Below are 16,501 nucleotides of genomic sequence, written 5' to 3'. Positions count from 1 at the left end.
GTGAGACTATCTCACTGTTTGCTACTCTAGGGGACATTATTATTCTCGGGGACTTCAATGTGAGAACCAAAGTACTGTAGACTCCACTTTACGATCGTAGTTTGGATTCCATATGCTCCACTGAGATTGATCCTACTTCTTTAGGGCTTTAGAGATATTCTGAGGATGCTCTTGGGCTGTTGTCCGTGTATGGTAGACATTTGTTGCGGCTTTGTGAGTCTTTTGGCTTTGTGATCTTGAATAACCTCTCTTGCTTTCCTGGTTTTGAGCTCTTCACTTGTTGGCCCCATTGTGGTGCTGCTAGTGTCATGGATTATGTTCTTGCCTATCCCTCCTTCATCCCTTGCATCCACAGTTTCACCATCTTGCGCCTTCCTCTAGCAGATCATGCTCTCTTCAGTATTCAGTTTCGCCTCTCCCCTCTCATGTCGCCTCATCATTCTTCTGTCTTTGCTCACTTGCCCATTTGCTTCCATTTTATTGATGGTGATTGTGAGCTCTTCTCCGCTCATCTTTCGAGACTCCTCAGCCCTCTATGCTTCTCGGACTCGTGCGAGGCTACCTCCATGTTTGACTTGCTCGTGTCGACTATCCTTAAGTTTGCCACACTTTCCATTCCTCATCATCCTCCCTTGCTCCTTTGCAGCAAACGTCGTTCTACTTGCCCCATGAACTAGTGGTTTGATTTGGATTGCAAATCCTTCCATCATGTTATGCGCTCTACTTTTGAGGCTCACTCCACTGACTTTGCCAATATTTTCTTGTCTTATCTCCGCTTGCTTCGGAGTAAGAAGCATAACTTTGCTACTTGTAAGTGTAAGTCTCTTTGCTCCATGCTGATTCACAATCCCCAGCTCGTTTGGCGCACTCTTTTCCCCCATAATTCTCCTTCGCCTTCCACCCTTGACTTTCACTCCCTTGCACACCATGGCTCTTTATGACGTTCCTGGGCAGCCTTCCATCCACCTCTCCTCGCCTCCTTTCGTTCGCCTTTTCACCCCTTCCCATATTTTTGAGGCAATCAAATCCATGAAGTGTAGTAGAGCTGTTGTTGAGGAGGGTTTCCAGGTTGAGCTTTTCAAGTTCGGTGCCTTAGTTCTGGGCCACTATCTCTCTATTCAATTTAATAGAGTGATTCACAATGGGTTTTCGGCCTCTTGGTCTAGGCATTTGATTTATCCCATTCACAAGACCGGCTCTGTCTCTGATCCAGGGAACTACAAAACCATCATGATTGGGAACACTTTTGCCAAACTGTATGCGACAACTCTTTATACTATGTTATCTGCGGAGCTCAATAAGATTGGTTGTAGGGCTAGAGGGCAGGCTAGTTTTCGGGTGGACTATCATACTATGGATCACATCTTCACGCTATGGGCTATTATTGAGGAGGCCAAACATAGATTGGAGAAGGTCTATTGTTGCTTTATTGATTTTTGCAAAGCTTTTGACTCTGTTCCGAGGGTGGCTCTATTTGAGAGACTTAGGGAGATTGGTATTTCTGAGATGCTACGTATCGCTATTATGAGATTGTATGAAACTATGGTTGGTAGATTCCGAACCCCTGAGGGCTTCTTGTAGCCAATCCATAGCACCATTAGGGTTAAGTAGAGGTGTCCTCTCTCTCCTACTTTATTTGGGTTATATATTGATGAGCTTAAGGACTTTCTCTTAAAGTTTTCACTCTCGGGAGATGGTTGTTATCTTCATCAGGTTCTGATCTCTATCCTTCTTTTTGCGGATGATGTTGTTCTCCTTGCTTCCTCTCCAAACAGGTTACAAAGACTTCTCGATGGCTTGGCTTTATTTTGTGATCAGAGACAACTTGTGGTTAACTTGGGTAAGACTTGGGTCATGATCTTTAATTGTTTAAAGACTTCTCATCATCACTTCATATTTCAGGGTCAGGAGATTGAGATCACTTCATCCTACACATATTTGGGGGTTATGTTTTCCAATTTGCAGTTTAGTATGAGACCAGCTATTCAGCTCAGAGTTAATAAGGGTATGGGTTCTCTGGCTTTGCTTGAGAAGCAGTGCTTCAGACATCACTTCCAAGATACCTCGTCTAAGCTATCTTTTTTAGATGCTCTTGTTCGGCCGACTGTTCTTTATGGTTCTGTGGTTTGGGGCCCTTCTCTTCTTAGCTCTGATTGGGCCTCAATTGAGCAGGTTCAGACTTTGTTCTTGAGGCGCATTATTAGATGTCATAGGTTCACTCCTCACAGTGTCATTCTTGTTGAGTTCGGTGCTCATCCTTTCAGACTCGCGGCCATTTTTGACTTGGTTTGGTTCCTTCATTGCCTTCGTGGGTTTGCGGATAATGTTAGGGACTAGGACCGCTACTCCTATTTAGCTTATTGCTCTTCTATTTCCACTGTGGTTGCTGAGTTTGGTTCTCACGCGTGATGTTGGTATGCATAGGTTTCTTCTTTGCTAAGTTCGATTGGGATTGACATTGATCATCTCCCCCCTTTTTAGTTTTCATTGGATGCCTCGGCTCATCTTCTTCCTTCTCAGCAGGAGTTAAATGAGCATGTTCGTCTGAATATTTATAGACGTTATATTACTACTACCTGGGTTAACCCTCCTGGCGGGTTACGCTCACGTAAGTCTTTTTATGCGGTGCATCTTTTGGAGATTTCTAATGGGATTATTGCCTGTCCTAGCTATCTGTCACGGCATTGGTCTCATGCCTTGTGAATCTCTTTAGGTTCCTTTAGAGGTGGTTCTCACCATCTTCGGGCTCAGAATGATCATCATATTGACAGTGGGGAGCGGATCTGTACGCTTTGTACTTTAGGGGAGGTTGAGAATGAGGCTCATTTTCTTTTTCGATGCCCTATTTATTATGAGATCAGAGGGAGATTCTTTTGTCTGTTCTGGGAGTGCTTCTCTCTCTATGACTTCTTTAGCTATTATGATTAGAGATGCCTTGCACTGTATCTTCGTGAGGCCACCAGGTTCCGTGATAGCATGACCCAAACACTGCTTCCAGATCGACACTCATCTACTCAGCTCATTACTACCTTTTTTACACCATTATCCCCTTTGCGTGGTGTGAAAAGGCCCTCTAGCTCTATTTGACCTAACGGGCTTTCCAAATGCATTAGATCTCGTTCTGGTTATTTGCACTAGAGACACTCCTCTGTGACTGGTTGGAGACAATGCAGTACCTCTACACATTGGCACGTGTATCATTCCATGACTGATTTCTTTTCCCCCAAGAAAGCTTCCTAGTGCTTTCTCTATCTCTATTCTTTGTTTCTATTTCTTTGGTTGTTTTCACTTATTTTCGGACACCTTTGTGTGCTCCTGTTGGTGTCTGCCTCACTATTGTAATCTTTCAGTCCCATAGACCTCTTTTTGGTCTTTTTTTGGACATTAATATCATTATCTTATCTTATCTTAGTTAGGGAGGATTGATATAGAACACATTATGCTCTTGAGTATATGAAGAGATATCATCTCAGTATGATATTCCTGGAATGGAATATTTAAGGATATCAACATAAATCCATCAGCTTAGATGTTATCTTTTAATATAATCCGAAGTATGATTCAACAAGAAATATCAATCATATGTATATTCATCATATATATATATTCTTTTGGTATGTGCACTGGCATCAAATCCTTGATGCCTACCAAAAAAATATGTTATATCCTAGAAGGATATGAGTTATCTGATTTTTGATACTTCAGGACAACAATTTAATATAGTCTATTAAATAACAAGAAATCACAATGTCATGGTCTCTATCATGACAAGTATCATGATCTCCGACACTCCGGGACAATAGCTTAATGAAGTCTGATCATGATACGTTTGTTATCATGACTTCCAACACTCTAGGACATTAACTCAATGAAGTCTGTTATGATAACATGTCTACCTATTCTTTTGGTATGTGCACTGGCATCAAATCCTTGATGCCTACCAAAAAAATATGTTATATCCTAGAAGGATATGAGTTATCTGATTTTTGACACTCCGGGACAACAATTAAATATAGTCTATTAAATAACAAGAAATCACAATGCCATGGTCTCTATCATGACAAGTATCATGATCTCCGACACTCCGGGACAACAGCTTAATGAAGTCTGATCATGATATGTTTGTTATCATGACTTCCAACACTCTAGGACATTAACTCAATGAAGTTTGTTATGATAACATGTCTACCATTTATAAGATCGTCACCTTACAATGGTTACCTTCTGTTCAATCATGACACGTTCGTTATCATGACTTCCACCAGTTTGAGACAACAACTTAATGATAAATATATCATGATAAAATGTCTACCATTTATAAGATCGCACCTTACAATGGTTACCTTCTGTTAATATATGTCAATGAAAGATCGTCACCTTTCATTACATATCATATGTGAAATAATAACCACCATGAACCAAGTTAGAGGGTGGTACAAAGGCTTTCACCTCAATTCTCTCTCACAAAGAAGAATGCATTACAAGGAATTTCACTTAGAACTTCTCCCTCATAGAGAAGATATCATTCACAAAGGATTGCACCAAAAAAATTCTCCCTCTAAACAATGATCTTGGGAAGTCAGGTCCTGTAGTTACTCCCTTTGAGACTCTCTTCACCCAAGGATGTCTATCGGTCTCCCTCTGAATCTAATATTAATCTTTCAACCTTCAGGTGACAAGTTATTACTTCCTCGTGATGTACACATGAGTGGGCTCATCACAATCATGTAGTCATACATTGGTATGTTAGACTTCATTCTGCAAGATCATCCCTACACAAAGAAAAAAAGAAGATGATCAAGGCAAATAACTCTTATAGCATGTATAGGATTACAAATAGGAGAGAGACTACAATGAGTAGATAAACGTAAACGATAAGAATACTTATCTGCACATGAGGGTTTTGAGAATGGAACATCTCCTTTCTAAAGATGGTTCAAGTGGGAATGAAATATTGTTTATTATATTCCCCCCCTACAACGTGAAATTCCCACTCTTATGTTGTCAAACAATTTTGCATTATATTCAAGGTCTACACAAAAGTCTCGATTTTCTAGAATACCCAAAGTATGACTTGGTGATCTCAATGTTCAACCTATTATAGTGAATGATATTGCTCATACAATATCCTGAGTACATTCATGCTTGAAAAGCTTGTGTTTGCACATGAATGACCCTCTTATGCAAATGTACTTGTTTGATTTCATAGTAACATGAGTGAAAATAATAAAAGATAATATGCTTCCCTTCTAAAGCTTCAAGTATACGTACTATCAACATCTTGTCCTCTTTGTCCAAGGTTGCCTCTAATGGGTTGTCAAACCCCTTGTGACTCTCAATCTCCCTATTTCGCAATACAATTCTCGAAGGAAAAGATCAAGGCACATAGCTCGTATAGAAATAACAATGTAAACATTAATTAGAATTTAACTCATGCTTATTATTAGCAATAGCATAAATGATAGTAACATAACTCTTTATTTTGTATTTTTAATAATAGAAGTAAGATAACAAAATACTTAATCTGTTGCTATCATAATTTGATAATAGATCTCACAACCATCATATTATTCAATACCATTTTGAATTAAAATGTCATCATTTCCTAGTACATCATGATTATTCATTTACTTTGCATATAAATAGAGATCATTCACAAAAATAAATATTCAGGCCTTCCTTATAAATAATCTTCCTTAAATAAATAAATAATCTTCTTTAATAAAACATTCATAAATTAATAAATTATAATGTTCCCCTACGTTCTTACCTTCCTTAGTAATAGTGAAGCATTCATACCTTAATAGGTGCTCGAACCTTGCGCTTGGTGGGACATGGTCTTCTATTAATGGACACTCTTCCAATTTGCTTCTCCATATTTATCCATGTTTAACTCCACGGATATACGATCTGTAGCCTGTGATAATGTTTTGATATTCTCATTATATATAGTTGAACTTGTGCCTCATTTTATTTGAAATTATATCCCTTCTTAGTAAAGTTATCTACTAACAAAGCGTCACCAATTTTCCTTGTGAGCCAGTTATTTATACGGTATCCATGTGGACATGTGGTCATAGGGTGCAATGGCGTTTGAGATGGCATGAGCCCGAGTGAAGCCTTAAATTACGTGCCATTTTAGATAGGATTTTAGTCGTATATTTTGGGTTTTTATCCCTGTGCTTATATCCTATGTCATTTCTATTATGATATTGAGGCATAGTTTGACATTGAAATAAGGTTTTGTGATCTTGATAGAAGTCACTTGATGTGAAACGCCACATGTAAGCGATGCTACTCCACAGGCACGAGTAAATTCTATCAAGACGCTACTTCCATCGCCCAATTTTATCTCATGTCATTACAGGCATACACTATTAGTCTTGCAGATGAAGATGCAAATGTAATCTCCTCTTTCTTATGCTAAAAAATTATGCTTGATAGCATCGACCTAGATAATGTAATTTACCATACGATAATGTTCAATCTTGAAGTTGTTCTCTGCAAAGTCTTCATCCCAATATGGGCAGATTTTGCTAACCTTGGAACTACATGCGATATCACACATCGACACAACAAGATATGATTCTGATTCAATGATCATTCTTCTAACTCTAGAGCTCCACTTCTTCTATCTTCGTCATTGACTAACAATATAAATATGTCGTGGATAATATTCATTCTGTAAAGACTTTTATAAATCCCTGTGAAGACTTTTCCAATACAAAATGGGACCAGTGCGATAGTTGTAATGGAATTGCCTTCATCAAGATTAATGACAGAAATCTTGCCAATAATTTAGAAGTCTTAATAGAGGGAATATGTTCACATTTCCTTAATGTTAATTTGAATCATTACAAATACTCTCAAATTAATTATTTGAACCAAATTCTTCTGATGTCCCTTTCTTTATCTAACATATTATATATATACTTTTTAATATGAGGAGATCTGTATGTAATGACTCGATTCTGAGGATTTTTTTCTTTTTTTTGTAGTTTTATGACTATATATTGCTTATTACTGAAAATATTTGATGCCTTATATAAATCTCTAATGACCCGTTTACACAGGGTGTCTTCTTGGCAATAAGACTTCATTTTATTCCCTCGTATAAAAAACTGGATGTTCTTCCCTACATAAATCTCTGTAGATATGTTGATTTGATGTTATATTCCTCTGTTGTGACTAATCTTGCGCGAATCTCAATACCAAATGTTGTCGGGGTCTGTGTTATACCACTACTACTATTCATTTTCTTCAAACTCGAGAGACTTATTATTAAATCATACGCGCTACTTCAAATTATAGGATTGAGGTGGAAACAAGTCATCGTCCATTTTCTCATGGGATTGTGTAGGGTTGCAGACCTGGAGATGCCCAAATAGACGACCAGATGCCAAATGTGCACCAAGAATCCCTATTCGGGTTGGGTCTCACCTGTCGTGACTAGTTGATGGCCAGTGAGATCAGAACGCTCCTGGGCTTTCTGAGTGTCTTATGTCTTCATGGGAAGATGATTTCCCCAACTACTCAAACAAAAAACTCGGCCAATTCGTGTACGTGATTTATCAACCGCCAATTCCAAGCATATATATATGTATATTTCTTTACTAAGTTTAACCATAAACTCTAGTCTATGATTTGTTAGTTTTAGGTAACTTGGATAGTTGTTTGTCCTCATGTGATTAATTGGCAAATAATTGTTAAGAGTTACAAAAAATAATTATTTGTTGATTAATTGACTCCTTCTAGAAGCCACTAGTAACCTATTGGTTAGGTTGTATTAATCAAGAAGCAACTAGAAACTTCTTGTTTAGGAAACAATTAGATATTTCTTGGTTGAATCGTCTTTATCAAGAAGCAACTAGAAACCTCTTGGTTAAGTAGTATAAAAGGAGGTCAAGAGAGGCATTTGGAACAAAACAGAATAAAACAGAGAACAACAAGAGTCGTAAAAGCATTTGCAGTGTTAGCAAATGAGTTTGCAGTGATAGCAAACAGTCTTGCAGTGTTAGCAAGGGCGCAGTGATAGTGTTGGGGATAGTAGTGGAGAATATCAGCAGGAGAAATTAGGAGGTTGTCTGAATTTTGCCAGTAAGAGGCAATGAATTTTGTATCTTTTGATTCGCTGAAGTTAATATATTTTCCATCTATAGAACTGGTTTTCCCTTAGGGGTTTTTCCAGGGATGATTTGTCCGAAAATATTGTGTTCTTTGTGGCTTGAATTTCTTTCCATATTTTATTGGTGAAGTTGCAGTTGTGTTATTTTTCAATCTTAGCTGTGAATTTGTTTCGAGTAGTTTAATAATCATTTACAATAGGAGATTAATAATCAGTGACTGCAATAGTGTTAATTTTCACATGATTAAGTGCATTCCAGGGACAACCTCTTCAATGACAAGGATGACATGAATGATGTTGAATAATCCTTTCAATTTATGCGGGTAATTTATTCTTTCTAGCTCAAAAATGTTACTTTCTTACATTTGTAGCCCCTCTCTGATACCATGTTGAGTAACATGGATCATTTTTCTACAAATGTACTAACATTGTCACTGTAATTGATGTCTTCCAAATGCAGATTTGAAGACTTATAAATATGGGAGGACAAGACATGTCTCTATAGTTAATCATCATTAGTTAATATATTAAAGATATAAATAACCATATGTATAATACATGTATTATTATATATGTAATATAATACATGTACTATATATTATATATAATATAATATATATAAGAATATTTATCTAATGATGATTTACCATCAACAATGTATCTCATGATCAAATCAATATGACTACAACTACAAATGTAACAATAAGTATGTGCAAAAGGAAAAGGCTAACTACTTGAGAGGGGAATATGATGACATGAGGATGCAAGAAGAAGAAAATATTGAGCAGTATAGCAAAAGGATAAAAAATGTAGTGGATGACATAAGAGGAGCTGGAGGTAAATTGGAAGAAGATGACATAGTGAGCAAAATATTGAGGATTCTACAACTTCAGAATCTTATAAGGGTTTCGACTATTCAAGAGCTAAGATCACTGGAGAAAGGTGGAGTATCATTCGATGCCTTGATTAGAAAGCTAATTGCATTTAAATTAACTACGACAACAATCTTCAAAAAAGCAAGGCTACATTCAAAGCCTCTATTGCACCTATTGCATCTGGAAAGGGAAAAAAAGTGGAGAGTACTTTTAGATACAACAGAGAACTTGAAAGTCTCTTTGCTAAAGAAGCCAAACAAAAAGAGCTAGAGACTTTATTGGCAAGAAGATCGCCTCAAGGAAAAGGGAAGTGTAAAGGTAAACTTCCTTTCAAGCGCTTTAACTGCAAAAAAATGGGACATGTATTTGCCAAATGTCCTAAGCTAGATAAAAGGGAAAATAACAAGAAGTGGACAAACCTCAAAAACAAATGCAAAAAGCACTACTGTCTTCCAAAAGGTATGATTGATGAGGAGTTAACCTTTTCTGATGATGATGGGGAGATAGCCTTTCTGGCAATTAAGGAAGAAAGAGTGGAGAGAGCTCTACTATTGAACATTGACCACAACAAAAACTGGACCATAGACAACAACTGCTCTCATCACATGACCAGTGACCAGAGCAAGTTCCGCAAAATAGAGGAGTGTGATGGCGGAATAGTAAGATTCGACAACAAGGCTCCCTGTGCAATAATAGGTAAGGGCTTCATATCCTTAAATGATTCCACAAAATGTGAAGATGTGTATCTAGTGGAAGGGTTGGAATATAACCTGTTGAGCATAGCTCAACTAATTAATAGGGGTTATAGGGTTTGACAAAGGGTCTTGCATGATTCTAAACAAGATAGGTAAACTATTGGCTATAGGAGAGCAAAGTAGAGTTAATTTATTTTACCTTAATTCTACTATCACTAGTCATTTTATAGCTAATTTTGAAAGTGATTGGCTATGCTATGCCATGTAAACTTTGACAACATTGTCAAAGTAGGAGGAAAGAAGTGTGTGGGAGGCTTGCCTTGAATCACAAAACTTAATAATGCAACATATAAGGATTGTCAACAAGGTAAGTTAGCCAATTCTAGTTTTTTAAGTAAATCATGTACTTCTAAACACATTAGAAATAGTGCAATTTGACCCGTGTGGTCCTACGAGGAATAAGAGTGTATTAGATAATAAATATTTTATGTTGTTCATAGATGATTTTTCTAGGATGATTTGGGCTATTTACTTGATGCAAAAGTTAGAGACTTTTCACATGTTCAAAGTTTTCGAAACCAGGGTGAAGCGAGAGACATGTAAAGCACATAAACTTTCTTAAGATCAAACAGGGGAGGCGAGTTCACCTCACATGGGTTTGTGAGATACTGTGAAGAACGTGGCATGAAAAAGAAGATGCCAACCCCAAGGACACCTCAATAGAATGATGTTGCTGAGAGAAAGAACAAAACCATAATAGATCGTGCCAGGACTCTAATGATTCAGAAGGACATTCCACAAATCTACTGGAGAGAAGTTGTGAGAACAATAATGTATACCTTGAACAGGGTTCAAGTGAAGAAAGATACACATAAGACACCCTATGTATAATATATGTATTATTATATATATAATATAATATACCATATGTATAATATATGTACTATATAATATAATATATAAGAATATTTATCTAATGATGATTTACCATCAATAATGTATCTCATGATCAAATCAATCTGAATACAACTACAAACGTAACAATAAGCATGTGCAAAAGGAAAATGATGACTACTTGAGAGGGAGATATAATGACATGAGGATGCAAGAAGAAGAAAATATTGAGCAGTATAGCAAAAGGATAAAAGATGTAGTGGGTGGCATAAGAGGAGCTGGAGGTAATTAGAAGATGATGACATAGTGAGAAAAATATTGAGGATTTTGCAACCTTAGAATGTTATAAAGGTTTTGGCTATTTAGGAGCTAAGATCATTGGAGAAAGGTGGAGTATCATTCGATGCCTTGATTAGAAAGCTAATTGCATTTACACTAAGTAACTATGACAACAATCTTAAGAAAAGAGAGGCTACATTCAAAGCCTTTGTTGCACCTGTTGCATCCCGGAGGGAACAGAAGTGGAGAGTACTTTTAGATACAACAGAGAACTTGAAAGTCTCTTTGCTGAAGAAGCCAAACAAGAAGATCTAGAGATACTATTGGCAAGAAGATCACCTTGAGGGAAAGGGAAGTATAAAGGTAAACTTCGTTTCAAGCACTTTAACTATAGCAAAATAGGACATGTCGTTGCCAAATGTCCTGAGCCAAATAAAAGGGAAAATAACAAGAAGTGCACAAACCTCAAAAACAAAAGCAAGAAGCACCACTATCTTCCAAAAGGTATGATTGAGGAGGAGTTAACCTATTTAGATGATGATGGGGAGATGGCCTTTTTGGCAATAAAGGAAGAAAGAGTGGAGAGAGCTCTAATATTGAACACCAACCACAACAAAAATTGGATCATAGACAATAATTTCTCTCATCACATGACTAGTGAATAGAGCAAGTTCTGCAAAATAGAGGAGTGTGATTGTGGAATGGTAAGATTTGACAACAAGACTCCCTATGCAGTAATAGGTAAGGGTTTCATGTCCCTAAATGGTTCCACAAAATGTGAAGATGTGTATCTAGTGGAAGGGTTGGAATATAACCTATTGAGCGTAGCTCAACTAATTAATAGGGGTTATAGGGTTGAGTTTGACAAAGAGTCTTGCAGGATTCTAAACAAGACAGGTAAACTGTTAGCTGCAAGAGAGCAAAGCAAAATTAATCTGTTTTACCTTAATTCTACTATCAATAGTTGTTTTAAGCGAATTTTGAAAGTGATTGACAATGCTATGCCATGTAAACTTTGACAACATTGTTAAAGTAGGAGGAAAGAAGTATGTGGGAGGCTTGTCTCCAATCACAAAACTTGATAATGCAACATATAAGGATTGTCAACAAGGTAAGTTAGCCAATTCTAGTTTTTCTAGTAAATCATTTACTTTTGAACACATTAGAAATAGTGCACTCTAACCTATGTGGTCCTGTGAGGAATAAGAGTGTATTAGATGATAGATGTTTTATGTTGTTCATAGATGATTCTTCTAGGATGATGTGGGCTATTAAGGAAAAGTTAGAGGCTTTTCACATGTTCAAAGTTTTCAAAACTAGGGTGAAGCGAGAGACATGTAAAGCACATAAACTTTCTTATGAGTTTGTGAGCTACTGCGAAGAACATGGCATAAAAAAGAAGATGCCAACCCCAAGGACACCTCAATAGAATGATGTTGCTAAGAGAAAGAACAAAACCAGAATAGATTGTGCCAGCACTCTAATGATCTAGAAGGACATTCCACAAATCTACTAGAGAGAAGCTGTGAGAACAATAATGTATACCTTGAACAAGGTTCAAGTGAAGAAAGATACACATAAGACACCCTATGAGTCGTGGTTTGGTTACCTACCATCTGTGAGCTACTTAGAAGTATTTGGAAGCAAATGCTATATAAAGAGGGATGAGTACCAAGGGAAGTTTGAGCCTATGAGTGATGAAGGTATCTTCTTAGGATAGTCAAAGAAAAGAAAGGGTTATTAGTGTCTGAACACCCAAACAAACAAGATCGTGGAGTTTGCTAATGCAAGGGTGGATGAGTTCCTAGAACAAAATGATGAGGGAAGTAGTAAAGAACCAGAGGATTACAAATTTTTTAATATACACCACTTACAGCATTAGTAATAGAGGAACATGCAGAGATTCCACATGAAGGAGCATAGGCATAAGTAGTTCAACCTGATGAACCAATAGTTGATGCATTAGGAGAGGAGCTGGCGCTAGCCAAGTATGTAAGAAGGGACCTCTCAACATACCAAAATATTGGAGATAAGGATGCTAGAGTAATGACAAGAAGAAAGGCGAGAGAGACAACTTGTATGCTCTCATATGTTGAGCCAAAGGATACAAAAGAATCCTTAAAGCATGCAGATTGGATGAAGGCCACTGAAGAAGAAATTGAACAAATAGAAAGCAATGAGACATAAACCTTAGTTACCCGACTAAAGAACAAGAATGCCATTCGCACCAAATGGTATTCAAAAATAAGATGAATGAAGATGGAGAAGTAAGAAGAAATACAACCATACTTGTCTGTAAAGGATATGCACAGGCAGAAGGAATTGACTATGGGGAAATGTTTGCACCAATGACTAGACAAAGAGTCAGTTTATTCCTAGCCTTTGCATTATACAAAAGGTTTAAAGTGTATTAGATAGACATATATAAAGTTTGCATTTCTTAATGGAGCCTTTGAAGAAGAAGTATGCATTGAACAACCAAAGGGATTTGTATCTCAAGATGGTAAGGAAAAGGCATGCAAATTAAAGAAAGCCTTGTATGGACTCAAACATGCAAAACGAGCATGGTATGAGAGATTACACTCATATTTGATAAAATAGGTTTGTGAGAACTAGTGACAACAACATTTATTTGAGGAAACAAATTGGAGTTGGGTTGTTGGTTGAAATATTGTGGATGAGATCCTTGGATGGGATGATACAATGAGCAAAGAATTTGCTAAAGAGATGACAAAAGAGTTCAAGATGTCCATGATAGGAGAAATAAAGTTCTTCATTGGAATGCAAATATCTCAACCATAGGGTGGAATCTTCATGGGTTAGACAAAATATGTGAGGGAGATTCTAAAGACCTTTGGACTAGAGGAGTCCAAATCAATGAGTACCCCAATGACAATTGGTTGCAAACTATCAAAGGAGGATGAGTGCCTAAAAGTAAATGAAACACTTTGCCAGTCAATGATTGGTAAGTTACAATCTCTAGTGCACAACAAAGTAGACACTGCACAATCAATAGGGATAGTGGCAAGATTCTTTGTTAATTACAAAGAGTCACACTTAGTAGTTGTGAAGAGGATCTTCAAATATCTAAAGGGCACTAAAGAATATAGTTTGTGTTATCCTCACATGGTAACCATTGAGCTCAATGTTTTTATTGATGCTAACTAGGTAGGAAACATAGATGACAGAAAGACCACTACAGGAGGTGCATTCTTTCTTGGAGGAAGACTAGTAGTATGGGCCAATAAAAAGCAAAACTATATCTCTCAGTGAACAACTGAGGCCGAGTATGTATTAGCACCAATGAAGAACACTTAGGTTATTTGGATCAAACAATTGCTAGAAGGAATTCAAGAGAAAATAGAGGAACCGATGGTCATTAATTATGATGACACAAGTGCAATAAACATATCAAAGAGTCTAGTGATGCAGTCAAAGACAAAGCACATATCAATCAAGTTTTCTCTGAGAGAGAAAGTGCAAGAAAATGAAATAAGGTTGGAATATGCATCAACCAAAGAACAATTGGCAAATATCTTCACAAAGCCTTTTCAAAAGGACACTTTTGAGTATCTCAGAGGAAAGCTAGGGTCTATGCTTCTATCAAGCCTGAAATAGAGCAGAGGGGTCAGATACCAATTCAAGATCTTCAAAGCTTATTCTTACATTGGATTGATAACCAAAAAGTACTCCATAGGGGGAGTGGTCACAAAGACATGGTGATAGATGTGCTTATTTTGCGTTGTTGTCCAAGCGAGAGAAGTAATAAGGTGGAGAAATGAAGATAAATAAGATGAAAGGGGGAGACGACTGGTAGAGCAGTGCACCTACATAATGAAGAGGAAAATAAGTGTAGTATGGGAGACATATGATGCAGCAAGAAAGAGAAGAAGTGGGCAGAACTGCACAAAATAAAGGAAATGATGACAATGAGTCCAAAGCAAACCAGTGTTGGAGCACCAACAGATTCAATTATCTCAAGAGTAGAGATGAACAAATGAGAGAAAGCTCAAGTATGCAGTGGTCAATATATTGCCCTTGAATATTACAACGATTGTGTAAAGGAACAAAATGGTGTTGTAGTTGACTAAGGTTGCCAACAATGCTAAAGGGGGAGATTGTTGGCATAAATGACTAAAAGAAGTCAAGTTATGAGACTGATGAAGCTTACAAGTAAGACAAGTAAGAGTTAGTGTTGTCATTGATGTCAACACATAAACATGTGTCAACCAGTGAAATAAGGAGAGGAAACATGTTCACTCTAGAGGGAAAAAGTGATGTGTAACACAAGAGAGACTGGTGAAGACAGGTGGTTTGCCTAATCTACTTAGACAACTTTGGCTAAGTACACAGTGGTGACAATAAAGGAGCCAAGATAGGTAAATTGAATGACAAGATGAGGTAACTAGTAAGTGACATAGGTAGGTTGGAGGGAGGTCTTCAAGATCAGAGCATAGCAGCAAGATACTTATGACTGGACATGTCATGAAGTAGGTGAAGTTGATCTGACACCTCAAACAACAGTGGAGAAGCCATCACATCATATTTCAACGAGAAGATAGGCAGGATTTAAATTTTAATTCTTCTTTGTAAGTAGTAGAAGTCACAAAGAACTCACGACTTTCCATGTTAGGAAAGTACACCAAACATGTTTCTTGTGAATGTGATGCATGACAAAGAATGGAGAACACATCTAATAGAGTCACGGAATTCAAATTTTGAATTCACTGATTAGAGTTTAAGAATGGAAAAGCAAGGAATGCATATAATTGTTCATTCTTGTATTGTTCATTATAGTATGAACAAGTGTGGATTGCAATAGAAAAGTAAAAACTCTATCGAGCTAAGCTAAGCACAGTCACCAATGAAAAGGTGAAAGAAGAATGAAAAGGTAGAGTGTGGAGGTTGGGTGTGCTCAACAGAGCCAGTGAGCCAAGATCACAAGGTATGAGAGTGCTAAAGCTAAGAGGAGCCAAGAACACAAGTGACTAAGTATGAGTTGTAGAGCAAGCTGCAGATAGGTTACCAAGCATACAAGTGATCTAAATCAAGCTTAGTAGCTATTTATCATAGGTCAACCATTATTTTGTTCTATTATAATTATAATAAATCTTGTCAAGGGTTAACTTTGACAAGTTCTTTGTATATCGTTTAATAAGGTTGTACATTTATTTGCATCTTAAGCCCTTTAACCACACTACCTTTAATTAGGTAAAGACTCTAACATGTCTCTTATAGATCCCTTAACCAGGTGACACTTGACAGTGTCTTCGTAATCTTTTAATAGGTATAAGCTCTTGATCGAGCATACTTTAGAAGGATGCAAGCTTCATGAGCATCACCTCACACATTGTGGTTTTTACCCTAACTGGTTTTCTATGAGATAAATATTGTGTTAAGTGATGATATCTTTTTGTCTTGTTAAATTCATTGCTTACTCACTAACCAATTACACAATAGCCTTAGGTTTCAACAAACAGGTGAAGTGAAAAGTTGGACGTTACAAGTTGTATACTGATACATTCCCCCCCATCCTCTCAGCATACACACTAGTGTGGACCAACATTAAATTGTTCTACCTCAAAGTTAAAATAATTGTATTTATTTGTTACGAGATACATAAATCAATACAC

At 37.1% G+C, this 16,501-nt stretch overlaps 1 protein-coding gene across 1 annotated transcript; it reads left to right on the top strand.

Annotated features, from left to right (window-relative positions):
• Positions 1–927: 927 nt before the first annotated feature.
• LOC149543444 (uncharacterized) lies at positions 928–2,337 on the top strand. The gene is made up of 2 exons (XM_089795800.1): positions 928–1,545; positions 1,903–2,337. Exons 1-2 carry the CDS (start codon positions 928–930, stop codon positions 2,335–2,337), a joined length of 1,053 nt encoding a protein of 350 aa, XP_089651926.1.
• Positions 2,338–16,501: the final 14,164 nt, after the last annotated feature.

This window comes from Cupressus sempervirens, chromosome 8 (assembly GCF_028749045.1).
Source record: "Cupressus sempervirens isolate cs-2001-9-10 chromosome 8, ASM2874904v1, whole genome shotgun sequence".
NCBI classification, from domain to species: Eukaryota; Viridiplantae; Streptophyta; class Pinopsida; order Cupressales; family Cupressaceae; genus Cupressus; species Cupressus sempervirens.
The sequence above is the reverse complement of the archived record's forward strand: the minus strand, read 5'-3'. Positions and strand labels throughout refer to the sequence as shown.

Coding starts and splice junctions, on each gene's coding strand:
- LOC149543444 (XM_089795800.1), top strand. CDS start 928: ATGGCTCTTTATGACGTTCCTGGGCAGCCTTCCATCCACCTCTCCTCG. Junction 1,546..1,902: donor TGAGATTGTATGAAACTATG/GTTGGTAGATTC, acceptor TTCATATTTCAG/GGTCAGGAGATTGAGATCAC.